This window comes from Ursus americanus, chromosome 21 (assembly GCF_024610735.1).
Source record: "Ursus americanus isolate L20-20 chromosome 21, mUrsAme1.1.p, whole genome shotgun sequence".
Lineage (NCBI taxonomy): Eukaryota > Metazoa > Chordata > Mammalia > Carnivora > Ursidae > Ursus > Ursus americanus.
The window spans coordinates 41,510,846-41,531,148 of record NC_142147.1 but is presented as its reverse complement, the minus strand read 5'-3'; the positions used below and the strand labels follow the sequence as shown (position 1 = coordinate 41,531,148).

The following is a 20,303-nucleotide window of genomic DNA, read 5'->3' as shown; positions in this document are numbered from 1 at the left end:
GCTCCCTCACTCGCTCTCCAATACCAATTCCTGTAAGAAGAGATCTGAGAGACCCCGGAGAGGAACTGCACTTGCCCCAGACGGGTATCTCCACAGAAACAAATCAAAAATGTATTCCCTGGTTCCGTTTTCCTCTCCACTTGGACCAGCAGAAATTGCGAGTAACAGATGGGATGCTTCGGACCTTTCGGCGCGGGGACGGGATTGGAGCGTCCCCTCCCCGGGCCTATAGCACGAATCCGAATCCGGCGGCGGGATTTGCCCGGCTTCCCCCACACCCCGCCCGCCACCACAGACCCCGGGACAGGCTGTCACGCGGCGCGCCGAGGGCGTGGCCTGGGATTCCCGGGGAGGGGAGGGCGCTGTGTGTCCTTGGGCCGAGAGGGGAGGTGACTCCGGCCGAAGAGGAGGACGCAGAATGAGGGGCCTGAGGGTGAGGGCCCCCCAAGGGCCGGGCGGGGAAACCCAACCCGGAAGCCCTCGCCCCGATACGAGACTCACTAAACATCCCGGGAACTGGGGCTTTGGAACGTGAGCCCCCTTCAGGGTTCGGGACTCCCTCCGAAGCAGCCTGGGACCCTCAACCCCCGCCTCCTAATCCGAGGGCTTCTGAGACAGCCTGGGACCCCTAACACGGCCCAACGCCCCGGTTTGAGCTTCTTTCCTTCACCCAGGTCTCCTTTAACGTCTCGGGACGTAGGCCCTGGGAACTTAACACCGCTTCCCCTCCCCCGGACTTCTTAGGCAGTATGGAAACCCCACTGGGCACCCGGATCCAGGAGGGGATCATTCCCGGGACATGGGCTCTCTCCCGTTAATCTAGGAGAACATCCCCACCAAAAAACGAAAAACCACCATCTCGGAACTTGGACCCTCAGAACAAGTGTCCCTTCTGGGTCTGCTCCTCTTCCAGGACCCTCTAGGCAACCGGGAAACCTCTAAGCCAGACTCTGTAGGCGCGACTCCCCTGCTGGGCCTTTGTTGGCAGAACCCCTTCCCTTCCTCGTACTGGCAGTCCGGATTTTGCCTTTGAGACACACGCAAGGGATAGGGCCGTCCGGGTGTCCGGGCCTCGAAGAGCCCCTCCTCTCCTCCCACCCCCCACAGCCATACCCTTTGGGGACACCCTTGCATGTGTCTCCAATACCCAACGACTCCCTCCCCGCCAGGTCTCCCAGGCGCTGGTTCGCTCTTTCAGCTCAACTGGCCGGAACCGCTTCCAGAACCGAGTGGCTGAGAAACAGAAACTCTTCCAGGTAGGCGGAGCAGGGGCGTGACGAGTGGGAAGAACCCGGACCCCAGGCTCCGTCCTGGAGCAGAGTAGGGCGGAGACGGGATACAGTCCACGGAACAACCTGTACCCCTTTCTCATCCGACGCCTCCACCATCCAGGCGGACAATGACCTCCCAGTGCACTTGAAGGGCGGGGGAACCGACAACATCCTGTACCGAGTGACCATGGGGCTCTGTTTAGGGGGTGAGTGCCGGGCCGCCACTGCCTGAGCGGCTGGGGAAGGAGGCGGGGCTCAAGCTGGAGCGAGGAATGGGCTGGTTCCCATGCTGAGGTTTGGGGAGAGGCCTAGTGGCTGGGCAGGGGCTTAGGGAGGGGATTGTGTTCTGAGCTGGCCAGGTTTGGGGGATGTTCCAGGAGTCTACGCTAGCATATAGAGAGGGAGCACCTAGGGCTTGGGCTTCTGTCCCAGGAGGGGGTATGGGGCCCAGGCAGGAATTGTGGAGAAAGCTGGCAGCCTGGTCTGGACCAAGGCTAGGGGATTCTCCACCCGAAGTGCAGTTTGGGAAGGGAGCTGGAGCCTGAACTGGAGCTGGTATCCAGACTGGTGATTGAGGGAGCCTGAAGAGGGGCTTAAAAGCTGAGATGGACTCCAGGGAGGCAATTGAGATCTCACGCTGTGTCACCTTACTCCCTCCCTAGGCACCGCCTATAGCCTGTACTGCCTTGGCTGGGCCTCCTTCCCTCACAAGAAGTGAGACCAAGAAGCTTGCAGAACCTGAACAAGCATCAATAAATGTGCTGGCTTCTTGGGGAACCCAGCCCAGCTGTGGCCTCCGTTTGTTTGCCCCCCCCCCCAAGCCCATCCTCCCACCAGCAGGGAATCCCTACACTTTGACAGCCCATTGAATCCCTCATGCTAGAGGATTATTACACTACAAGGCTACCCGTAGGATGTTGCTGCCTCTCAGCCCTCCTGAGGGTCTGGGGATTCCAAACAGTACCCCTGGGCTGCCTCTCAGGGCCTGGGGATCTGGGATCATGTCCTGGAATTTGAGAGGGCTCTATTTTGGGATGGCAGTCCCTCTCCCTGCAGAGGCTCGAGGGTGGGAAGGAAGATACTGAGCATGGTCCATGACACAACAGAGGCTAAGGGAAGTGAGGACAGACTCACTCAGGACAGAGCCAAGAGGGAGCAAGCATGGCCTTGGGGAACAGAGCCTGGGAGGGGATGACGGGTGGAGACCTCCCAAGGGCCTGGCTCCTGCAGCAGCAGCAGAGATTGCCCAGACTTCTGGGTCCCTGTCTCAGCCTCCACAGGATCTGTACGGGATCTCAGCAAGAATGAGACTACGGCTCAACTAGAATCCAGTATGAGAGAAAGGACAAAGGCAATAAAAGGACTAGGAAATATGCAGATCCAGCTGGGGATAGACTTGAAGACAGACCAAACCACCCCCACCCTCTAGGACCTAGGCTTCCCTCTGCCCCTGATAGAGACAGAGCCACCCCTCAACGTTCAGAACAGGAGGCAGATCTCAGAGAAAGCAGCAACCGGGGTGCTTTTATTTCCTCCTGGCCCTGGCAGGCTGAGAGCAGAGGACAGACAAAGGCATAGGGACACCTGGGCCTGTTCCAGCCTAGAGTTTGGCTGCCAGGGTGGTAATTGTGAACAGGTGTGCTAGAGTGTGTAGGGACTGGAGTGATCCTCCTGGAACCAAGAGAAGGGCCCTTGGGGTGTGGAAGCAACGTAACTGCTGGGTTTGGCACAGGTGCATGAGAGGCATTATGGAGTGGGCGTGGGATAGGTGTACCGAGGGTGGAGTGACCCCGCGGACAGGGTGTGTTAGAGTGTCTCAGAGCCAGGGCTAACTCGGGGCATGGCATGCTGGGCCATGTTGGGCCCTAGCTGTTGACTGAGAAGCCAAGTGCCAAGGGCTAGGGGAACCAAAAGACCTGTGGGTCAGCAGGACCCATGAAGACGAGACTGCAGACTGGCTCAGCCCTGGGAGAGACGGAAGAATCCAAGGTGACTCCTATAGCAGGGTGATGAGGGGGCAGGTCTGGGGTTCCCATTCAGGAATACATCGTCAGCTGCAGCCACTGGGGAGAGGAAGGCACAGGGTGAGAAGCAGGGAAACAAAGAATAGCAGACACCTTTCTCTGCTCTCCCCCAGGGGTTGTTGGGAAAATAGGAGGCAGGGAGCCCAAGCTCCAAGTTGGTACAAGGAGCTGAGGGAAGGGGGTCCCCTGCTGGGCACCCACATCCCAGAACAGGAGTTCTTACCTCCTGGATGTTCACCTGAATTTGTCCAGTGCCATTCTTGTCAAGAGATTTGAAGGCACCTAGAGAAGAAAAGGGTTGGGGAATTTGGCTTTTAGGATAAAAATATACAGGGGCACCTGGCTGGCTCAGTCGGTAGAGCATGCGACTCTTGATCTCAGGGTTGTGAGTTTGAGCCCCACATCGGGTGTGGAGATTACTTAAAAATAAGATCTTAAAAAAAAAAAAAAAAAAAGATGGGGCGCCTGGGTGGCTCAGTCGTTAAGCGTCTGCCTTCGGCTCAGGGCGTGATCCCGGTGTTCTGGGATCGAGCTCCACATCGGGCACCTCCCCTGGGAGCCTGCTTCTTCCTCTCCCACTCCCCCTGCTTGTGTTCCCTCTCTCACTGGCTGTCTCTCTCTCTGTCAAATAAATAAATAAAATCTAAAAAAAATAATAAAAAATAACAGAATAACAAAAAAAGATAAAAATATACTAATATATGGGATGATAATAATGGCTAGCACTTGGGGCACCTGTCTCATTCAGTTGCTGCAGCATGCAACTCTTGATCTCCTGGTCATGAGTTCAAGCCCCACATTGCATGTAGAGTTTACATAATTAAAAATAAATAAATAATATAATATAATTTATTTATGATACGTAATATATATTATATATATAATATTATATATATAATATTTTGTGTGTGTGTGTATATATATAAAATGAAGTAGGGGCACCCACTTCCTGCTCTACACTCTGGTGTAGTTCCCATTCATGTCCTGAAACCTGACTCCATGTTCCCCACCCAAAGCCAAACTTAGGCAAACCGGGGTCTACACTGTCTTTGCTCCCTCTCTAACAACTCGGTTACCGCCCTCAGGTGTCCACACACATGGTGTCCTGGACACTGCACTCACTGCAGTTCCTATTGGCCCTCTTGCTGGTAAATCCAATGGCCATTTCTTGGGCCTTCTCGTAAGTGACTTTTGGAATCGTCTGCCCTTATTGTCCATTCCCCCTTCCCTGCATGTCCCTGACATACCTGACCCTTTTTCTCTACCCATGGTTTTAATGCTTTGCCCTCCCAGGGCTCTTCTGGAGGCTGAGGGCTCTTCTGGAGGCTGAGAGATCTTCCTAAAGCCAAACCTGACCCCATCCCTCCTCTGCCTAGAACCTGCTATGGCTCTCCATTGCCCCCAGTAATGTCTGAGCACCCCTGAACATGACACTCACAGCCTTGCATGGCCTGACTGTGCCCACTGCTCCTGCTTCCTTTTATTCAATTCTCTCAAATCCAAGTTCAAATTCTGGCTTTGCAACTTCCTAGCTGAGCAAGCAGTTTTGCCTCCTTGAACCCTAGGTTCTTCCTCCACAAAGTGGGGACAATAATTCCCAATTCACAGTGGTCTTAAGGATTCAGTGCATTCATATTCCTAAGAGCCCTCACAATCCAGCCCCTTCTAACCCCTCCTAGCCTTATGTCTCTGCATCCCAACCCCTCTCCAGCATTCAGAATTGAGTTCAACAAAAAACACCAAAAGCACCACCTTCTCCTTCCCTTTGCACAGGCTGTTTCCACAGCAACACCTGTCTCCACTCTCTCCCTGGGGTCACTCCTCCTCATCCCTCAGGGCTCAGTTCACACATGTCCTCCTCCAAGAAGCCCTTCTTGATCCTTAGTCTGCATCAGGTGCCTCCTAAGTCAAACAGACCACTGGGCTTCCCCATTCAGAAATCTAAACCCACTCTGGCCCTGAGCTTCTCCTCCCAGGCCTGATCACTGCCCTGAGCTTCCCCTATCCCAACTGTAACCATTCTGAGCGGTCACTGTCTGGTGATTTGCCTCTCCTCCAGTGGACTGGGAGTGACGTGAGGGCAGGAACTGGGGCTGCTGCCGTTCTAGGAGTTGCTCGCCTCAGGGTCAGGCTCAGAGAAGACCTTGGCCAAAGGAGGTGGAACAAACCCCCACCCAGGAAGACAGCTGGGGTGTCACTCACGGAACATGGCATCCAGCCTGACCAGGCAGCTGATGAAGTTGTCAAAATCCATGTTCCCTCCTTCATCCGAGTAGCGTCGGATGATCATGTTGTAGAGATGTTCATTCAGATGGAACCCTGAGAATGGTTTCTTTTCTCAGGTATTGGGGCCACAAGGCCCGACCCACTCCCACCCCTAGGTTTCAGGTTCAGACCAGCTCATTGGGGGCTGCCTCATCAATGCCACCCCCAGTCAGACTATATCCCTGCCAGCCATACCTGCTGCCTCAAAGGCCCCTGGGAGTTCACTGCTGCAGATGGTACCTGAACGGTCAACGTCAAACTGTTTGTATATGGCCTGTAGGGACAGGGAGGTAAGGATTCAACTGAACGTCGTGGGGCGTGGCATCTTCAAGGCTTGAGGGTCTTTGGGCTAGGAGGTCATCACGCACCTGCCACTTTTTGATGTTGTTCCACAAGTACTTGAATTCTTGGAAGCCCAGCTTGCCGGTGGTGTCACTCTGGTGGAAGGGTGTTAAGAATAGTGTGATGACTGTACCCAGATGCATGCACTGTATGCACTGTGATCATGACCAAGCAGGGGAACCTGGGCTAAAACCTTGGATACAGTCTTACTTTTCTTTTTATCCATACATGGTTTAGTTCATGTTTCTTTTAAGATTTTATGTTGGGGGCTCCTGGCTGGCTCAGTTGGAAGAGAACATGACTCTTGATCTCAGGGTCATGAGTTTGAGCCCCACATTGGGTGTAGAGATTACGAAATAAATAAATAAATATTTTATTTTTAAGTAAAATAAATTAAAAATAAATAAGCATAACCATAACTTCTCTAAACTATAAATTCCTCACCTGAAGATAGTAACTAACTCATTTATAAAATTTCTTAAGTTCCAGCATTTTTTAAAAATATTTTTTAAAGATTTTATTTATTTGAGAGAGACGGATCAAGAGAGAAGGAGCAGGGCAAAGGGCAGAGGAAGAGGGAGAAGCAGACTCCCCGCTGAGCAGGGAGCCTGCCATGGGGCACGATCCCGGGGCTCCAGGATCATGACCTGAGCTGAAGGCAGACACTGAACTGACTGAGCCACCAGGCGCCCCTCACTTATTTTAAAGATTTTATTTATTTATTTGACAGAGAGAGAGAGCACAAGTAGGCAGAGTGGTAGACAGAGGGAGAGGTAGAAGCAGGCTCCTCGCCGAGCAGAGAGCCCCAAGCGGGGCTCGATCCCAGGGTGCTGGGATCATGACCTGAGCCAAAGGGCAGACACTCAACCAACTGAGCCACCCAGGTGCCCCACCATTTATAAAATTCTTAATAGCAATTCAATTTCATGAATGTCAAAACTTGTGAAAAACAAGGGTATCTTAGAATTCTAAGGAAATCAGGTGATCATAGTACACACCTGCTGGGTTTGTGATACAAGCAGAATGAGATAAAGCCCTTAGCTCAGGGGCTAATGTTTGATAAACCGTCAATAATAATAATCATGGCCAAGATTTATCAAGTTACCTAGTACATGCCAGGCAGTGCTAAGCTTCTCAGGAACATCACTTTTCTCACTAAATCCTTAGGACACCAGCCTCACCAGTATTATTCCCCAGTCACAGGCAAAGAAACCCATTCAGAGATGAAAATCTACCTAAGATCACAGTAGCAGCTAATGTGTACAGACCACTTCCTATGTGCTACGCACTGTGCTAAACCTTTTTCATGTGGCTCCAATTCAGTTTCACCACTATCATTCACTTCATTTTACAGACTGGCAAATTGAGGCCCAGAGAGGTTCAATAACCTTGCTAAGCGGCACAGCCAAGCTTATAGAACTCTGTGCAACGTATGTTATGTGATCACATGACAATGCACGTGTGTCTACATTTTCCCTATGTGCTGAGCATGCACGTATCTGAGATCAGCTAATGACTGGCCCATAAGCAAACTTGCAGGTGTGTTCCTGTGAACATGCCTTCACATATCTTCACCTATATGGTGTGCCCTTGTATATATGCGCATGAATATGGCCACACCTACAGCAGTTACAAGCTTGGGTTCTTGGGGCACCTGGCTGGCTCAGTCCATAGAGCATGCGACTCTTGATCTCTGGGTCATGAGTTCAAGCCCCACGGGGTGTAGTACTAGGAAGGAAGGAAGGAAGCAAGGAAGGGAGGGAGGGAGGGAAGGAAGGAAGGAAGGAAGGAAGGAAGGAAGGAAGGAAGGAAGGAAGGAAGGAAATAAGCTTGGGCTCTCAAGCCTAAAAGATCTAACTCCAAATTCCTATCCTGCCACTTACTCTTTTCGTATACCTTCAGACAAATGATTGCCTCTAAGTCTCATTTTCTTCACCTACAAAATGGACTATAACAATTCTGCCTCTTTTGGGACACCTGGGTGGCTCAGTCGGTTAAGCATCTGCCTTCAGCTCAGGTCATGATCCCAGGGTCCTGGGGTCAAGTCCCACCTTGGGCTCCTTGCTCAGCATGGAGCCTGTTTCTCCCTCTGCCTGCCTCTCCCCCTGCTTGTGCTCTCTCTCTCTGACAAATAAATAAAATCTTTAAAAAAAAAAAAATCTGCCTGTTTAATACAATGGCTATAAAGTGACAGCTGATGTTACTATTTATGGCCACATGTCTGGATGTGTGGTAGTGCATGTGTGTTCCGATGTATGCAGGTCCAAATGTGTGGGTATTCAAGCTACACTCTGGCTGTCCCAACCATGCTCTAACAAAACTCCTTCACCCAGGGCTTCAGTCAGATTGCTCCCAAGGATACATCCATCACGGCCACCATGCTGCGACATGTGTCAATGCCGAAGCCATCAGTTTTCAGATCAGGGTCTGTGGGGGACAGGATTAAAGTCAGAGACCAGAGGTCACAGCTACCCCAGCGCCCATGACTCTAAAACTGCCCTATGTGTTGAGCCCAATAACTCACGTCGAGTTACGACCTTGTTGAGAATGTTCATGAGTTCTGTGGCACTGACCTCCATGTCCTGTGGGGAAAAGTCAGGGATGGTTAAAAGGGAAGAGTGTCGTGAGGGAGAATGGGGATTCTTTGGGGATTGCCATTGTTGAGTGTGTGTACAAGGGCAGCCAAAGGAAGGCATGGAAGAGTTAGGACAAGGATGGGGGCCCAGGGTTACTTACATCTCCAGCCAGCTGGGCAAAGAGCCTCCGGAACTGCCGGACCTCCTCGCTCTCATTGGCCTCAATGTTGGAGTAATGGGTGCGTGGAGGCTGCAGAGGGAGAAGATCTCAGAGCAAGTGGGAGAGGGGTGCCCCAGCCACGACTAGGGCTCTAGGTGGGAAAGTCAGAGTGGGCTAGGTGGCTGGGTGAGCAAAGGAATGAGAGATGGTCAGTGAAGAGTGGCTATAGCTAAGACCCATGACTAAGTCTGGGGACATGGCAAGGGAGAGACTTAACGAGAGGAATTTCGTAAGAGGGACAAAAGGACAATGATGGGTGCTGAAAAAGGCCTCGGAGTGAGAAGCAGGGTCTCTGATTATGGACGGTGGCTTACCGGAGGCTCTGGGTTGTACTGTGCAGCTGCCTCACTGAGGGGAGACAAGAAGGGAGTTAGTGCCAGTGGGTGGGGCCTCCAAAGACCGCGCCAGCCCCCACGCCCTAACTCCCCAAACCCTAGCCCACCACCTCCCTACTTCTCCCTCTGCTTGACTTATCTGTCCTTGTCCTCACCTGTCCCTATCTTTGCTACCCTGGCTGCACCTCGCAGGAAACTCAGAGCCCTGCCCGCACAGTAGGCCCCACTCCTGCCAGGGCACACCTGCTCAAAGACAGATTCCTCAAAAGATCCAGCCCCTTCGACAGCTCACTTCATAGGAGCTCTGACCTAGCTTCCTGGGGCTCCACCCTCCTCAGGTCCCTTCTGTCTAGGAACCTACTCCATCCTATGGCTTCCTAACGCCTGTGTCTTCCCAACATCCCACTCCAGCTCCATGAGTTCCCACCCCTTCGAGGGGTGGCCATGGTTAATTAGGCCCCTAACGACAACCTGCTCCACCTCCACCAGGTGGTATTTCTGTTTTAATCCAGACAGTTCCCAGCCAGACCCAGTCCCTTCAAGATCATTTCCCCTATCCCACTAGGCCTCGGCCAATTCTGGGTGCACCCCTCACTGACCCACTACGACGGCCATGCCGTGCCCATAAGACAAGTCTTGCCCCCATGAAGAGATCCCACCCTAGCCTCATTGGCTCCGCCCCCTAACGTTCGTCGCCGGAGTGGCTGGAAGCCGGCCGCGCCCAACCCCATTAAGCCCCACCTCCCGAAACCCGAGCCGCGCCCCATCAGATCTTCCCCGTAACAGCCAGACTCCGCCCATGTCAAGCCCCGCCTCCTGAACTGCCATCGGCCTCATTACGGTCCGCCCCCTCAAGGCGGGTCCCGCAGCCCAGGCCCAGCCCAGCTTAATTAAGACCGTAGGTCAGTCTCCAGGTTACCTCAATCTATGCAGGCGGGACATGCTCCTCCGTCAGGCCCCTCCCCTCCTCGGGCCCCGCCTTACCTGATGGCACTAATGACCCCGCCCAGGATGCGCATGGCAGTTCCGCCGCCACCGCCGCCGCCGCCGCCGCCGCCTCCGCCTCCTCCGCCGCCGCCGCCGCCGCCTCCAGCTCCGCTGATCAGGCCTCCGATCACATTCCCCAGGCCCCCGCCCAGGCCCCCGCCTCCCCCGCCGCCGCCTCCCTTCAAGAACGAGTTAACCAGGAACATGCCTGCGAATTAAGATTCCTGAGGAGGGAAAAAGGGGTCAAAAGGCCGCATCGCCATTGAGCCCGCTCCCTCCACACAAAAATACGCATTTCTGGCAGTCAGACTTGGGGGAGTAATATGAGGCCTCTGGGCGGGGTCCCATCCTCCGGCTGGGGCTTGAGGGTCCATTTGGCATGGGGTCGGAGCTTCTGGAGGAGGGTAGTTCTCGGATGGGTGGGATAGGGACCGAGGATCGGGTTTGAAATCCCTTCAGGGTCTAAAGGATCTCCGCCTACTTTGCGGGACCTTGGACTGAGTCTTTGCATAGGCATCATTAAGAGTAAGGGGCCCGGTCAGGTGGGGTTCCCAAAATGGGAGCCCCAAGTTGGTGTAAGGCATCTTTGACGTGTTTGAGATCAAGCCGCAGAACTGGACTTTGGGGTCTTGAGCGGGTTAGGGGCGCCGATCAGAAATTCTCCACCTGGAGGCCTCTGGGGCAGGGTTTAGGAAATCCAGAATGTGAGCTTGAGGGTTTCGGTACTCCCAGCAGCGGGATTACAATGTCACCGCTGGTTCTGTGGGCTCAGGTCTAATAAGATTGCGGGTGTGAATCCCGGGGCCTGGAATAGCGGGGTTCCCTTTATAATTGGGAGAACGGATCTAAGGATCGTGGTTCTGGGGACCCCCACCCTGGGCAGAAATTTCTGGGGTACCTCTCAAATCCATGCTCGAATTTTAGATCCTGAGGCAGAGGGTGGAAGAGTCCCCGAGGCGGGATAGTGGGGTGCCGAACAGACAGGGGCTTCAAATCTGAGATCATGGATCTGGAGGACCCCTGAGACCAGGACTTAAGGGTTTTGTGGGATGTGGGGGCCGCAAAGACCGGGATTATGGAGTACAGGGGTAATCCAGATCGGGCGCTCACCGCCTAGCTCACACGTCCTCCGCTCCGTTCGTCGGTGCTGCTCCCGGGCCTCTGGCCGCGTCCGGCTCCGTAGGGCGGGGCGGGTGACTCAGGCTGCCCGGACCGGGTTAGGCACTGCGGGGCGGTGCACCAAGCATCCGCGCGGTCCTAGAGCCGGCATTGAAGCTGCGCCTGCGTGCGCCTAGCCCGCCTCACGTAACGGGACGCGGCCGCCGCGGCTCCGCCCTGCTCGTTTCCGGGGCTGTGGATTCCGACCCCTCCCTGACTCCAGAGGTATGAGGTCTTCCGCTGTTCTTCTCCAACTCAGATGAATGAATCCAGAGAGGGAAGTTCAGGGGCCGCGCCCGAGATCACCCCCTTGTGTTGCAGTGTGAATTTTCGCCTCCATGCGGCCACGGGTGCGGTTTTTGGTCCGCTGGAAAAGGGACTCCTGGCACGCGGCCCCTATCCTAGGCTTGTCGCGACAAAGCACCTGGAGGCCCCGAATTTTGTTTGGCCCACAGCCCGAGGACAAGCGCCCGCATTTGTGGCAGGGGCTAAGGCTAGGCTAGATTTCTCGGGGCCCTGCAGCAACCCGAATGGAGGTCAAACGGCGGGAAGCACTTTGCCGCCTACAAAATTTGCCTGTGCCTCTTCCACGCGCACCCTTTTACCCCGAGTCAGGGTCACCAAGTGTCGCCTCCTTCTTCCCCTCTCTAAAGAGGGGCCTGGGCACAGAAAGAGTCCCTCTGGCCACGGCCTGGTTTCTGAGGCTAGATGTTCCCAAGATCCGGTGGAGGGATGGGGGGTGGGAAATGCAGAAACTGGCAGGGAAAATGGCGAGTGAAACCTCCTTTGGAGACTTTTCGCTCTCGGGCTCCAACCTGCAAACTTCAGGGTTCCTCAGAGGGAGTTAAATCTGGTTCCCAGGCATTCTGGACGTCTGGCCCTTGAATCTCCCCTGGAGGCTGGCTTAGCTTGAGTCTGAACCCTGGGTCTGCCATTTAATAACTGGGATCCTTTGGGCTCTGAGCAAGGCTGTTTCTTGTTTTAAGCAAGGATTTATTAACTGTAAAATGAAAACAAGTGTTCCCACTCCCGTTTAGAATTAAGTGGTAAAGGCTTAGTAAAGAGGAATCATTTTGTGTGCCTGTACCCATGCTGTTCCCTCCTCCTGTAGCCCACCTGGATTGCTCAGGTGGTTGACCAACTCACCCTTAGATAATCCTGGTTAAAAACAAAAACAAAAAACGGCCAAATACTCTCCTGAGCACTTTACTATAACCTAATATCCCCTTATAACAGTCCTATGGAATGGATGTATGCAGTCTTTCCATTTTACAAATAAATAAACTGAGGGTAAACTCCCTAGCCTGTAACTTTAACCACTACCCTAACGCATTGGCTCTTCAATAATATAATTAATATTGGGGTACCTGGCTAGCTGAGTCGGAAGAGCATGCAACTCTTGATCTCCCGGTCATGAGTTCGAGCCCTACATTGGTATAGAGATTACTAAAAACAATAAGCTTAAAAATATATAATTAATATGATAATAGCTCAGATAACAAGATCACAACAAACAAAACTGCAGTGGCAGCCAGGCCAAGGAGTTGCTACACAAGCCTTGCCTATAAGGCAGGAACTTAGAGGAGAGAAAATGGAGGCTGGGTCACTTGCCTGAGGTCACAGAGGATTGCAGAACCAGGTGTGAACCTGGGCATGGCTGATGCCAAAACTTTTGGTGATGACTAATCCAAATTCCCTTCTCACCACACCCTTCCCTGTCACACTGGAAAGCTTCCGCTGTCTGCCCTCTCCAGGGCTCACTTGCTGCCAGTCCTTTGCATGGGCTGTGCCCTTGACCTGGAACACTCCTGACTTTTTTACCTGGTGATGTAGGTACTCAGGCTTTGGTGTCAGCTCAGGAGTTCACCTCTTCCAGGAAGCGCTCCCTATCTCCACCCCTACCCGAGACTGGGTGAGGCTTGCAGCTTATAACTTACACTCTCTCATAACACACACTGCCATCTCATGCCACTTATTGTCACCTAGATCAGTCTCCCTAACCTCTTAACCCTGGCTAGTTCCAAGCCTCAGGCCTTGGTCCTCCTCTGTATCCCACTCATGCCATGGAGGATCTCCCCCACATACATGGTTTAAATTCCGTCTCTAGGCTATTAATATCCAGATTTCTGTCTTCTACCCAGACGTCTCCAGGCTCCTACAAACTGCATTCTACTTACCTTCTCTGTGGGGGTCTCAGAAGTGTCTCAAACTTCACACATCCTAAACTGAGCTTCTGACTCCCTTCCAAATGTGCTCCCTCCCCACCTTCCCCACCTAGGTTGATGGCACCTCTGTGCTTCCAGTGACTGAGACCAGATAGCCCAGGATCATCCCTGACCTCTCTTCCACACCTACTCCAACCTGTCAGGAAAACTTGTTGACTCCACCAACACTGGCCCAGCCTCCATCCTCCCAGTCCTGGACACCACAGCAGCTCCTCCCTGGGCTCCCTGCTCCCCACCAGCAGCCAGAGGGAGCCTGTGACTCTGAGTCAGGTCAAGGCCCTCCCCTGGCTGCACCTCTGTCCTTGTAAGAGTCAAAGTCCTCACCATGGTCACCATGCTAGTGATCTGACCTGTCACCTCTCTGACCTCACCTCCTCCCCCTTAATAAAGCGAGAAGAAACCCTACTGGCAGCTTAACCTGGATGTTCCCAGCTGAACACAGACAAGGAGACTCTGCAAGTGCAGCAATATCCAAACAGCCCATCTCCTGGTGCCCTTGAGGGCTGCTACCCCATTACGAAGGCCCTCTCTAGCCACGCCTTGGTGCCTCACCTCTTCGTGCCTCAAGTCTGCACATCTAGTGATCTCAGGAAGGTCCTTTCAGATCTTTGATTTCACCCCCACACTCCTCACCCCACCCCCACACTGCCTTTATCATTTATCATCTGCTAACATAGTGCATAGTTTACTTATTTATCCAGTTCCTTGTTTTTCTCCACTAGAATATTAGCTCCTCAAGGGATTGCTGTCTGTCTTGTTCACCGCTGTGTACCTACTTCCAAGGACAGTGCCTGGCACATCCTAGGTACTCAGTAAATATTTGTTGAACGAATGACATGTTCTGTGTGAATTTTCTCAAATTTCAGCACCATCGATGAGATAGTACAGCAAGCATTACTAAAGTCCTCCACCATCTTCCAGATTTCTTTGCACTCAGGCATGGTTAGGTGACTTGTTTTGGCCAATATAATGTGAACAGAAATGTTGGGAGTGTCACTTTTATTTTTTTTAATTTTGTTTTATTATTTATTACTTTTTTAAAGATTTTATTTTTAAGTAATCTCTACACCCATTGTGGGGCTCGAGCTTACAACCCCAAAAACAAGAGTTGCATGCTACACCAACTGAGCCAGCTAGGTGCCCCTTATTTTATTTTTTAAAAAGTAATCTTTATGGCCAATGTGGAGCTTGTACTCCCAACCCAGAGATCAAGAGTTGTATGCTCTATAAAGTAAGCCAGCCAGGTGCTGGTGAGAGTGTCACTTTTTTTTTTTTTTCAAGATTTTATTTATTTATTTGAGAGAAAGAACAGGCTAACCTGGGGGGAGAGGCAGAGGGAGAGGGAGAAGCAGACCACCCACTGAGCAGGACCCTGGGATCATGACCTGAGCTGAGAGGCTTAACTGACTGTGCCACCCAGGCGCTCCCATAGCGTCACCTTTAAATGTAGCATTTAAAAGCCAGCGCTTGCTCTATGCTCCCATCCCCTGGTTAGGCAGCCCTGGGAGCCAGACAGGCACAAATGTGCCACATGAAGGAAGCTAGCTGGATCCCTGAGCCATGCCCTGGAGGACAGCTGGCTGTTTTTATGAGCAAGAAGTAAAATTTGAGGAGTCAGTCTACTAAGGTCTAGGGCTCATTTGTTACTGCAGCATAACCTAGCCTATTCTGACTGATGCAGGTAGAATTTGTTACTGTCATGCCAATGAGGAGAGAGATGGGATTACTTGTCCAAGATCACACATCTGGTAAGTACCAGAGTCAAGATTTGAACTCAGCAAGGGGCCTGGCTGGTTCATTTGGTAGAGAATGTGACTCTTGATCTTGGGGTTGTGAGTTTGAGCCCCAAGTTAGGCATAAAGCCTATTTAATTTTTTTAAAATATTTTATTTATTTGAGAGAGAGGGCATAAGCAGGGGGGAAAGGGAGAAGCAGGCTTCCTGCCCAGCAGGGAGCCTGATGTGGGGTTCAGTCCCAGGACCCTGGGACCATGACCTGAGCTGAAGGCAGACGCTTCACCAACTGAACCACCAGGCACCACTAAATTTTTTTTAAAGATTTTTAAAAAAATTTTATTTATTAATTTGAGAGAGAGAGAGCATGCGTGCACATAGGGGGGAAGGGGAGGGTCAGAGGGAGAGGGAGAAGCAGACTCTCCTCTGAGTAGGGAGCCCTGGCTCAGTCCCAGGACTCTGGTATCATGACCTGAGCTGAAGGCAGATATACTTAACCAACTGAGCCACCCAGGCGCCCCCGTAAAGTTAAAAAAAAAAAAAAAAAAAAGATTTGAACTCAGAAATGCTGACCCTGTAGCTCATGCTTTTAATCCTCTCAATTTGCGGCCTTAACGATGTTCATATTAAAATGCCACCAATTAATAAACTGACAACAGTCATAACTGAGCTGGTTGCCTCCTGAAGTCCTGATGACCAGGCTGGGGTAACTGCTTTACAGGCAGGTATTGCAAAGCCACTCACGACTCTCTGCTAAAGGAACTAACATGAGGGGGTGGAGGTTCAGAGAGGGGGTGTCACTTGCCTGAGGGGTTGGCAGAACCAGGTCTAAACCCAAGCATGGTTGATGCCCAATAGTTATGTGATAACTAATCCGGATGAATGTGCCTCCACTTCCCTTTCTTTTTTTTTATTTAATTAATTAATTTATTTATTTGACAGAGTGAACGCACAAGCAGGGGGAGCGGCAGGCAGAGGGAGAGGGAGAAGCAGGCTCCCCACTGAGCAGGGAGCTGGATGTGGGGCTCGATCCCAGGACCCTGACATCATGACCTGAGCTAAAGGCAGACGCTCTACTGACTGAGCCACCCAGGCGTCCCTCCACTGCCCTTTCTTTAACGGTATATTAGTCAGGGTTCTCCAGAGAAACAGAGCCAATAGAATATATAGAGTGAGAGAAAGAAAGAGATTTCTTATAAGGAACTGGCACACCACGACAGAGGCTGAGAAGTCCCACGTTCTGCTGTCCACAAGCTGGAGCCCCAGGAAAGCCAGCGGTTTGAGTCCTGGTCCAAGTCTGGAGGTCCAAGAACCAGGGCAACCAGTGGTATAAGTCCCAGTCTGAGCGCAGAAGACCAATGTTCCAGCGCCACAGTCTGGCCAAACTCAAATTATTCCTTCCTCAGCCTCTTTGTTCTATTCAGGCCCTCAAAGATTCGCATGATGCCTCCTGCACTGGGGAGGACAGTCAGCTTTAGCCAGTCTACAGATTCACATGAGAATCTTGCTTGGAAACACCCTCACAGACACACCCAGAAATAATGTTTAGCCAAATATTGAGACACTCTGTATCCCAGTCAGCTTGACGCAAAAAAATTAACCATCACTCTATCCCCACTCAGCTTCCCAGGCCCCTTGCTGCCACGCTCTTGCATAGGCTGTGTCTCTGCAGGAACGTTTCTCCTACCCTTTTTGCTTTGGAGGTGATTTGGTGATCACACCTCATTAAAGAAGTCTTTCTTGACCTCCCCTACCACAGACTAGAGCAGGTTGCCCTGTTATATGCTCCTAGGATTCCCAAAACTTCTTCCCCAAGACATAACAAATTAAAATCAGTAATGATCAATAATGTCTGTCTCCTGGACCGGACCGGGGGCCTTATGCTGGTGGGCAGGCTATCTCAGGGACCACTGTATCCCCAGCATCACCCAGCCTAAGGCTAGCCATGGGACACGTGGTCAGTTATTCTTAGTTAGCTGTTATCTTCATCATCATCATCATCATCATCGTCATCCTTTGGGGGATTATTTATAAAGTTCAGACTTCCTCACAGAGTGGAAACCTGTCGGTGGAGTGTGTGCTTTCACAATTGCACAACAAACCTTCGTCGTCCTTCCAAACCATGGCTCCACCCCATAAAGTAATTCCCTCCTGCCTCCTCCTCCAGGTAAATCAGGTAACTTCTCTGGCATCCCACAGCCTTCTGGACTCCCATATCCCAACCTGACCACTCTGATGCCTGTGTGTTCACTTTATCATGATCCTTACTTTTTCTTTCTGTAGGTGTGCTGTATTTCATAATTTAAGATGTTTTGGGGCACCTGGGTGGCTCAGTCGTTAAGCGTCTGCCTTCGGCTTAGGTCAAGATCCCAGTGTTCTGGGATCAAGCCCTGCAACGGGCTCCCTGCTCAGCGGGAAGCCTGCTTCTCCCTCTCTCACTCCCCCTGCTTATGTTCCCTCTCTCACTGCCTCTTCTCTCTGTCAAATAAATAAATAAAAGCTTTAAAAAAATGTTTAAAATACCTGCTAATGCCTGCTTATTGTAGAAAATGTATAAAATATAAGCAAGAGAAAAAGGAAAAGGAAAAATTCACCCACTTTTCAAAGACAACCTCTATTTAGTTTTGTTTCCTGCTTGATTTTTTCCCCTGGGAATATTTTTGTATATTTCTAATAATATATAAAATTTGCATGTGCGGGACGCTTGGGTGGCTCAGTCAGTAAGCATCTGCCTTCAGCTCAGGTCATGATCCCAAGGTCCTGGGATCGAGTCCCACATCAGGCTCATTGCTTGGCAGGGAGCCTACTTCTCCCTCTGCCTGCCACTCCCCCTGCTTGTGTCCAGTCTCTGACAAATAAATAAAATCTTTAAAAAAAAATGCAGATGCAATTTGCATCCCACCCATCAACTTGCAAACAAAACTTGTATTAACCTGAAATGAGTAGCTCTATTCCCTTCAACTGCTCACCTGTGATCTGATTTCACTATTAGACATCAGCTCTTTGCCCTGAAAGTAACCAAGGAGACAACCCTCACACTCCATAAGGCAGAATAAATTAAACACTAAAGCTAGGATTTCATTTCTCAGTTATGCTCTGAAGAAGCAGCGGAGTGAGTCTTCCTTTCCTCTTTCTCCTTCTTGCCACCTGGCATGTGGATGTGGAGGGAGCCATCTTGACCCACACAGGCCAGGGCGATCTCCTAGTGATGGCAGGGCCATGGGTAGCAGTTGTCCGGGTACCTGATACTAAGAAGCTTTGTTACCAGCCCTGCACTGCTTACATCCGGCTGCTGTAGGAAAGTAAAAACACTCAGTTTTATTTAAGCCTCTGACATTTTGAGGTCTGTTACAAGGTTTATACTGAATCCTACCTAACCCTCAGTGCCCATTATACATACCCTGAGCAATTCCCATGTCTTTAAACATATATTTTTTAAAGATTTTATTTATTTGACAGAGAGAGAGACAGCAAGAGAGGGAACACAAGCAGGCAGAGTGGGAGAGGGAGTAGCAGGCTCCCACTGAGCAGGGAGCCCGTTGTGGGGCTCCATCCCAGGGTCTTGGGATCATGACCTGAGCCGAAGGCAGATGCTTAACCATCTGAGCCACTCAGGCGCCCCAAATAAGTACAATTTTTTTTAATTATTTTTTTCATATTCTATGCCCATTTTTATTTGTTGGTTTTTCATGTTAATTTCACATTATTTTGTTAATATCTTCATTCTTTGAGGGTGTTAACTAATTGTCTATCATTTTTGTTGCAAATATACTTCTCTAATGCACATTTACTTCAATTTGCCTATGCCCTTTTTGGACATATCAAATATTCAGCTCGGGGTGCCTGAGTGGCTCAGTTGGTTAAGTGTCTGTCTTTGGCTCTGGTCATGATCCCAGAGTCCTGGGATCGAGCCCCACATCGGGCTTCCCTGCTCAGCGAGAAGTCTCCTTCTCTCTCTCCCTCCGCCTCTCCCCCCACTTGAACCCGTGCGTGCGCTCTCTCCCTCTCCCTCTCATAAATAAAATCTGTAAGTAAAATCAAAGATTCAGCTCTTTGTACAGCCTAATTCATCAGTCTTTTCCCTGATGGTTTGTTCCCCCCACTATTTTGAAGTTCAGAATGTCTTTCCCATCCAGAAGTTATTCAATATTTGCTGGTAAAGACCTCCTTTAGATTTTCACTGTGCAATTCCCCTACACACATATTATTCAAATCCAACTGGAATTTATTTTGTTATATCATGTAAGATGGGATTCCAAACTGATCTTTTCCTCCAAATAAGTGAGAGGTCGATCCAACTGACGTGACACAGTGCTTCTATCTTATAAATTCTTATGTTCTCTAGTCTGGCCAACCATTCTGTTATCTTATCCAGTAGATTGTTCTTACTCTAAAACCACACGTTAGATTATGTGAACTCCATGAGGACAGGGACTTTGTCTGTTTTGTTACTGCGGTAGCAACAGTACCTAGTAAGGTTCCTGGGACATGGTAGGATCTCAATAAATATCTATGGAATGAATGAGTAAATGAACACGTGATTGAATGAGTGGATGGATGGGTGAATGAATACAATATGCCAGGCCCTGTGCTGGCATTGTGAATATTTATGTTGTGAAAAACATATAGTCCCTTATGCAAAGCCCATAGGTAGCCAAAAACCATTTCCTTAATCCTGTATCAGTTAGCTTTTGCTTCATAACAAACTATCCCAAGATTAGAGGCTTAAAGCAACAATAATTTTTATTATTCTTCATGATTCTATGGTTCAGAAATTTAAATTGGTGCAGCCTGGTTTTTGAGATATCTAAGCAACATGTAAGGCAGGAGCAGGGAGCTGTCCTGTTGGCAGCCACTGTGTAAATCGGGAAAGGATCTAGGCTAAAGATAGCCCTGGGAATTGCATGTAGATGGTGATTAAAGTCACAAGAATTGATCAGAGGAGAATGTGTAGAATGAGGAGAGTAAAAAGACCCAAGTTAGTGCCTTAAAGAACGTTCTGTATTGGGGCACCTGGCTGACTCAGTCAGAAGAGTGTGTGACTCTTAATCTCGGGGTTGTGAGTTCAAGCTCCAAGTTGGATGTAGACATTACTTTACAAAAAAAAAGGGGGGGGGAGTGCCTGAGTGGCTCAGTTGTTAAGCGTCTGCCTTCAGCTCAGGTCATG

The 20,303-nt window shown here is 50.7% G+C and overlaps 2 protein-coding genes across 2 annotated transcripts; one reads left to right on the top strand and one right to left on the bottom strand.

Annotated features, from left to right (window-relative positions):
* Positions 1–282: 282 nt before the first annotated feature.
* COX7A1 (cytochrome c oxidase subunit 7A1) lies at positions 283–2,052 on the top strand. The gene is made up of 4 exons (XM_045805179.2): positions 283–433; positions 1,170–1,256; positions 1,393–1,477; positions 1,934–2,052. Exons 1-4 carry the CDS (start codon positions 419–421, stop codon positions 1,987–1,989), a joined length of 243 nt encoding a protein of 80 aa, XP_045661135.2. The 5' UTR covers positions 283–418; the 3' UTR covers positions 1,990–2,052.
* Positions 2,053–2,769: 717 nt separating this feature from the next.
* On the bottom strand, positions 2,770–11,270 carry CAPNS1 (calpain small subunit 1). The gene is made up of 11 exons (XM_087870712.1): positions 11,131–11,270; positions 10,018–10,244; positions 9,013–9,046; positions 8,639–8,728; positions 8,427–8,484; positions 8,265–8,329; positions 5,929–5,997; positions 5,756–5,834; positions 5,498–5,614; positions 3,519–3,577; positions 2,770–3,334 (listed from the first exon to the last, which is right to left on the bottom strand). The coding sequence occupies exons 2-11, from the start codon at positions 10,224–10,226 to the stop codon at positions 3,308–3,310; spliced, it is 807 nt and encodes a 268-aa protein (XP_087726838.1). The 5' UTR covers positions 10,227–10,244; positions 11,131–11,270; the 3' UTR covers positions 2,770–3,307.
* Positions 11,271–20,303: the final 9,033 nt, after the last annotated feature.

Coding starts and splice junctions, on each gene's coding strand:
- COX7A1 (XM_045805179.2), top strand. Junction 1,257..1,392: donor AGAAACAGAAACTCTTCCAG/GTAGGCGGAGCA, acceptor TCCACCATCCAG/GCGGACAATGACCTCCCAGT. Junction 1,478..1,933: donor CATGGGGCTCTGTTTAGGGG/GTGAGTGCCGGG, acceptor CTCCCTCCCTAG/GCACCGCCTATAGCCTGTAC.
- CAPNS1 (XM_087870712.1), bottom strand. CDS start 10,226: ATGTTCCTGGTTAACTCGTTCTTGAAGGGAGGCGGCGGCGGGGGAGGC. Junction 8,485..8,638: donor TTGCCCAGCTGGCTGGAGAT/GTAAGTAACCCT, acceptor TTTTCCCCACAG/GACATGGAGGTCAGTGCCAC. Junction 5,998..8,264: donor GCATGGTGGCCGTGATGGAT/GTATCCTTGGGA, acceptor CCCTTCCACCAG/AGTGACACCACCGGCAAGCT.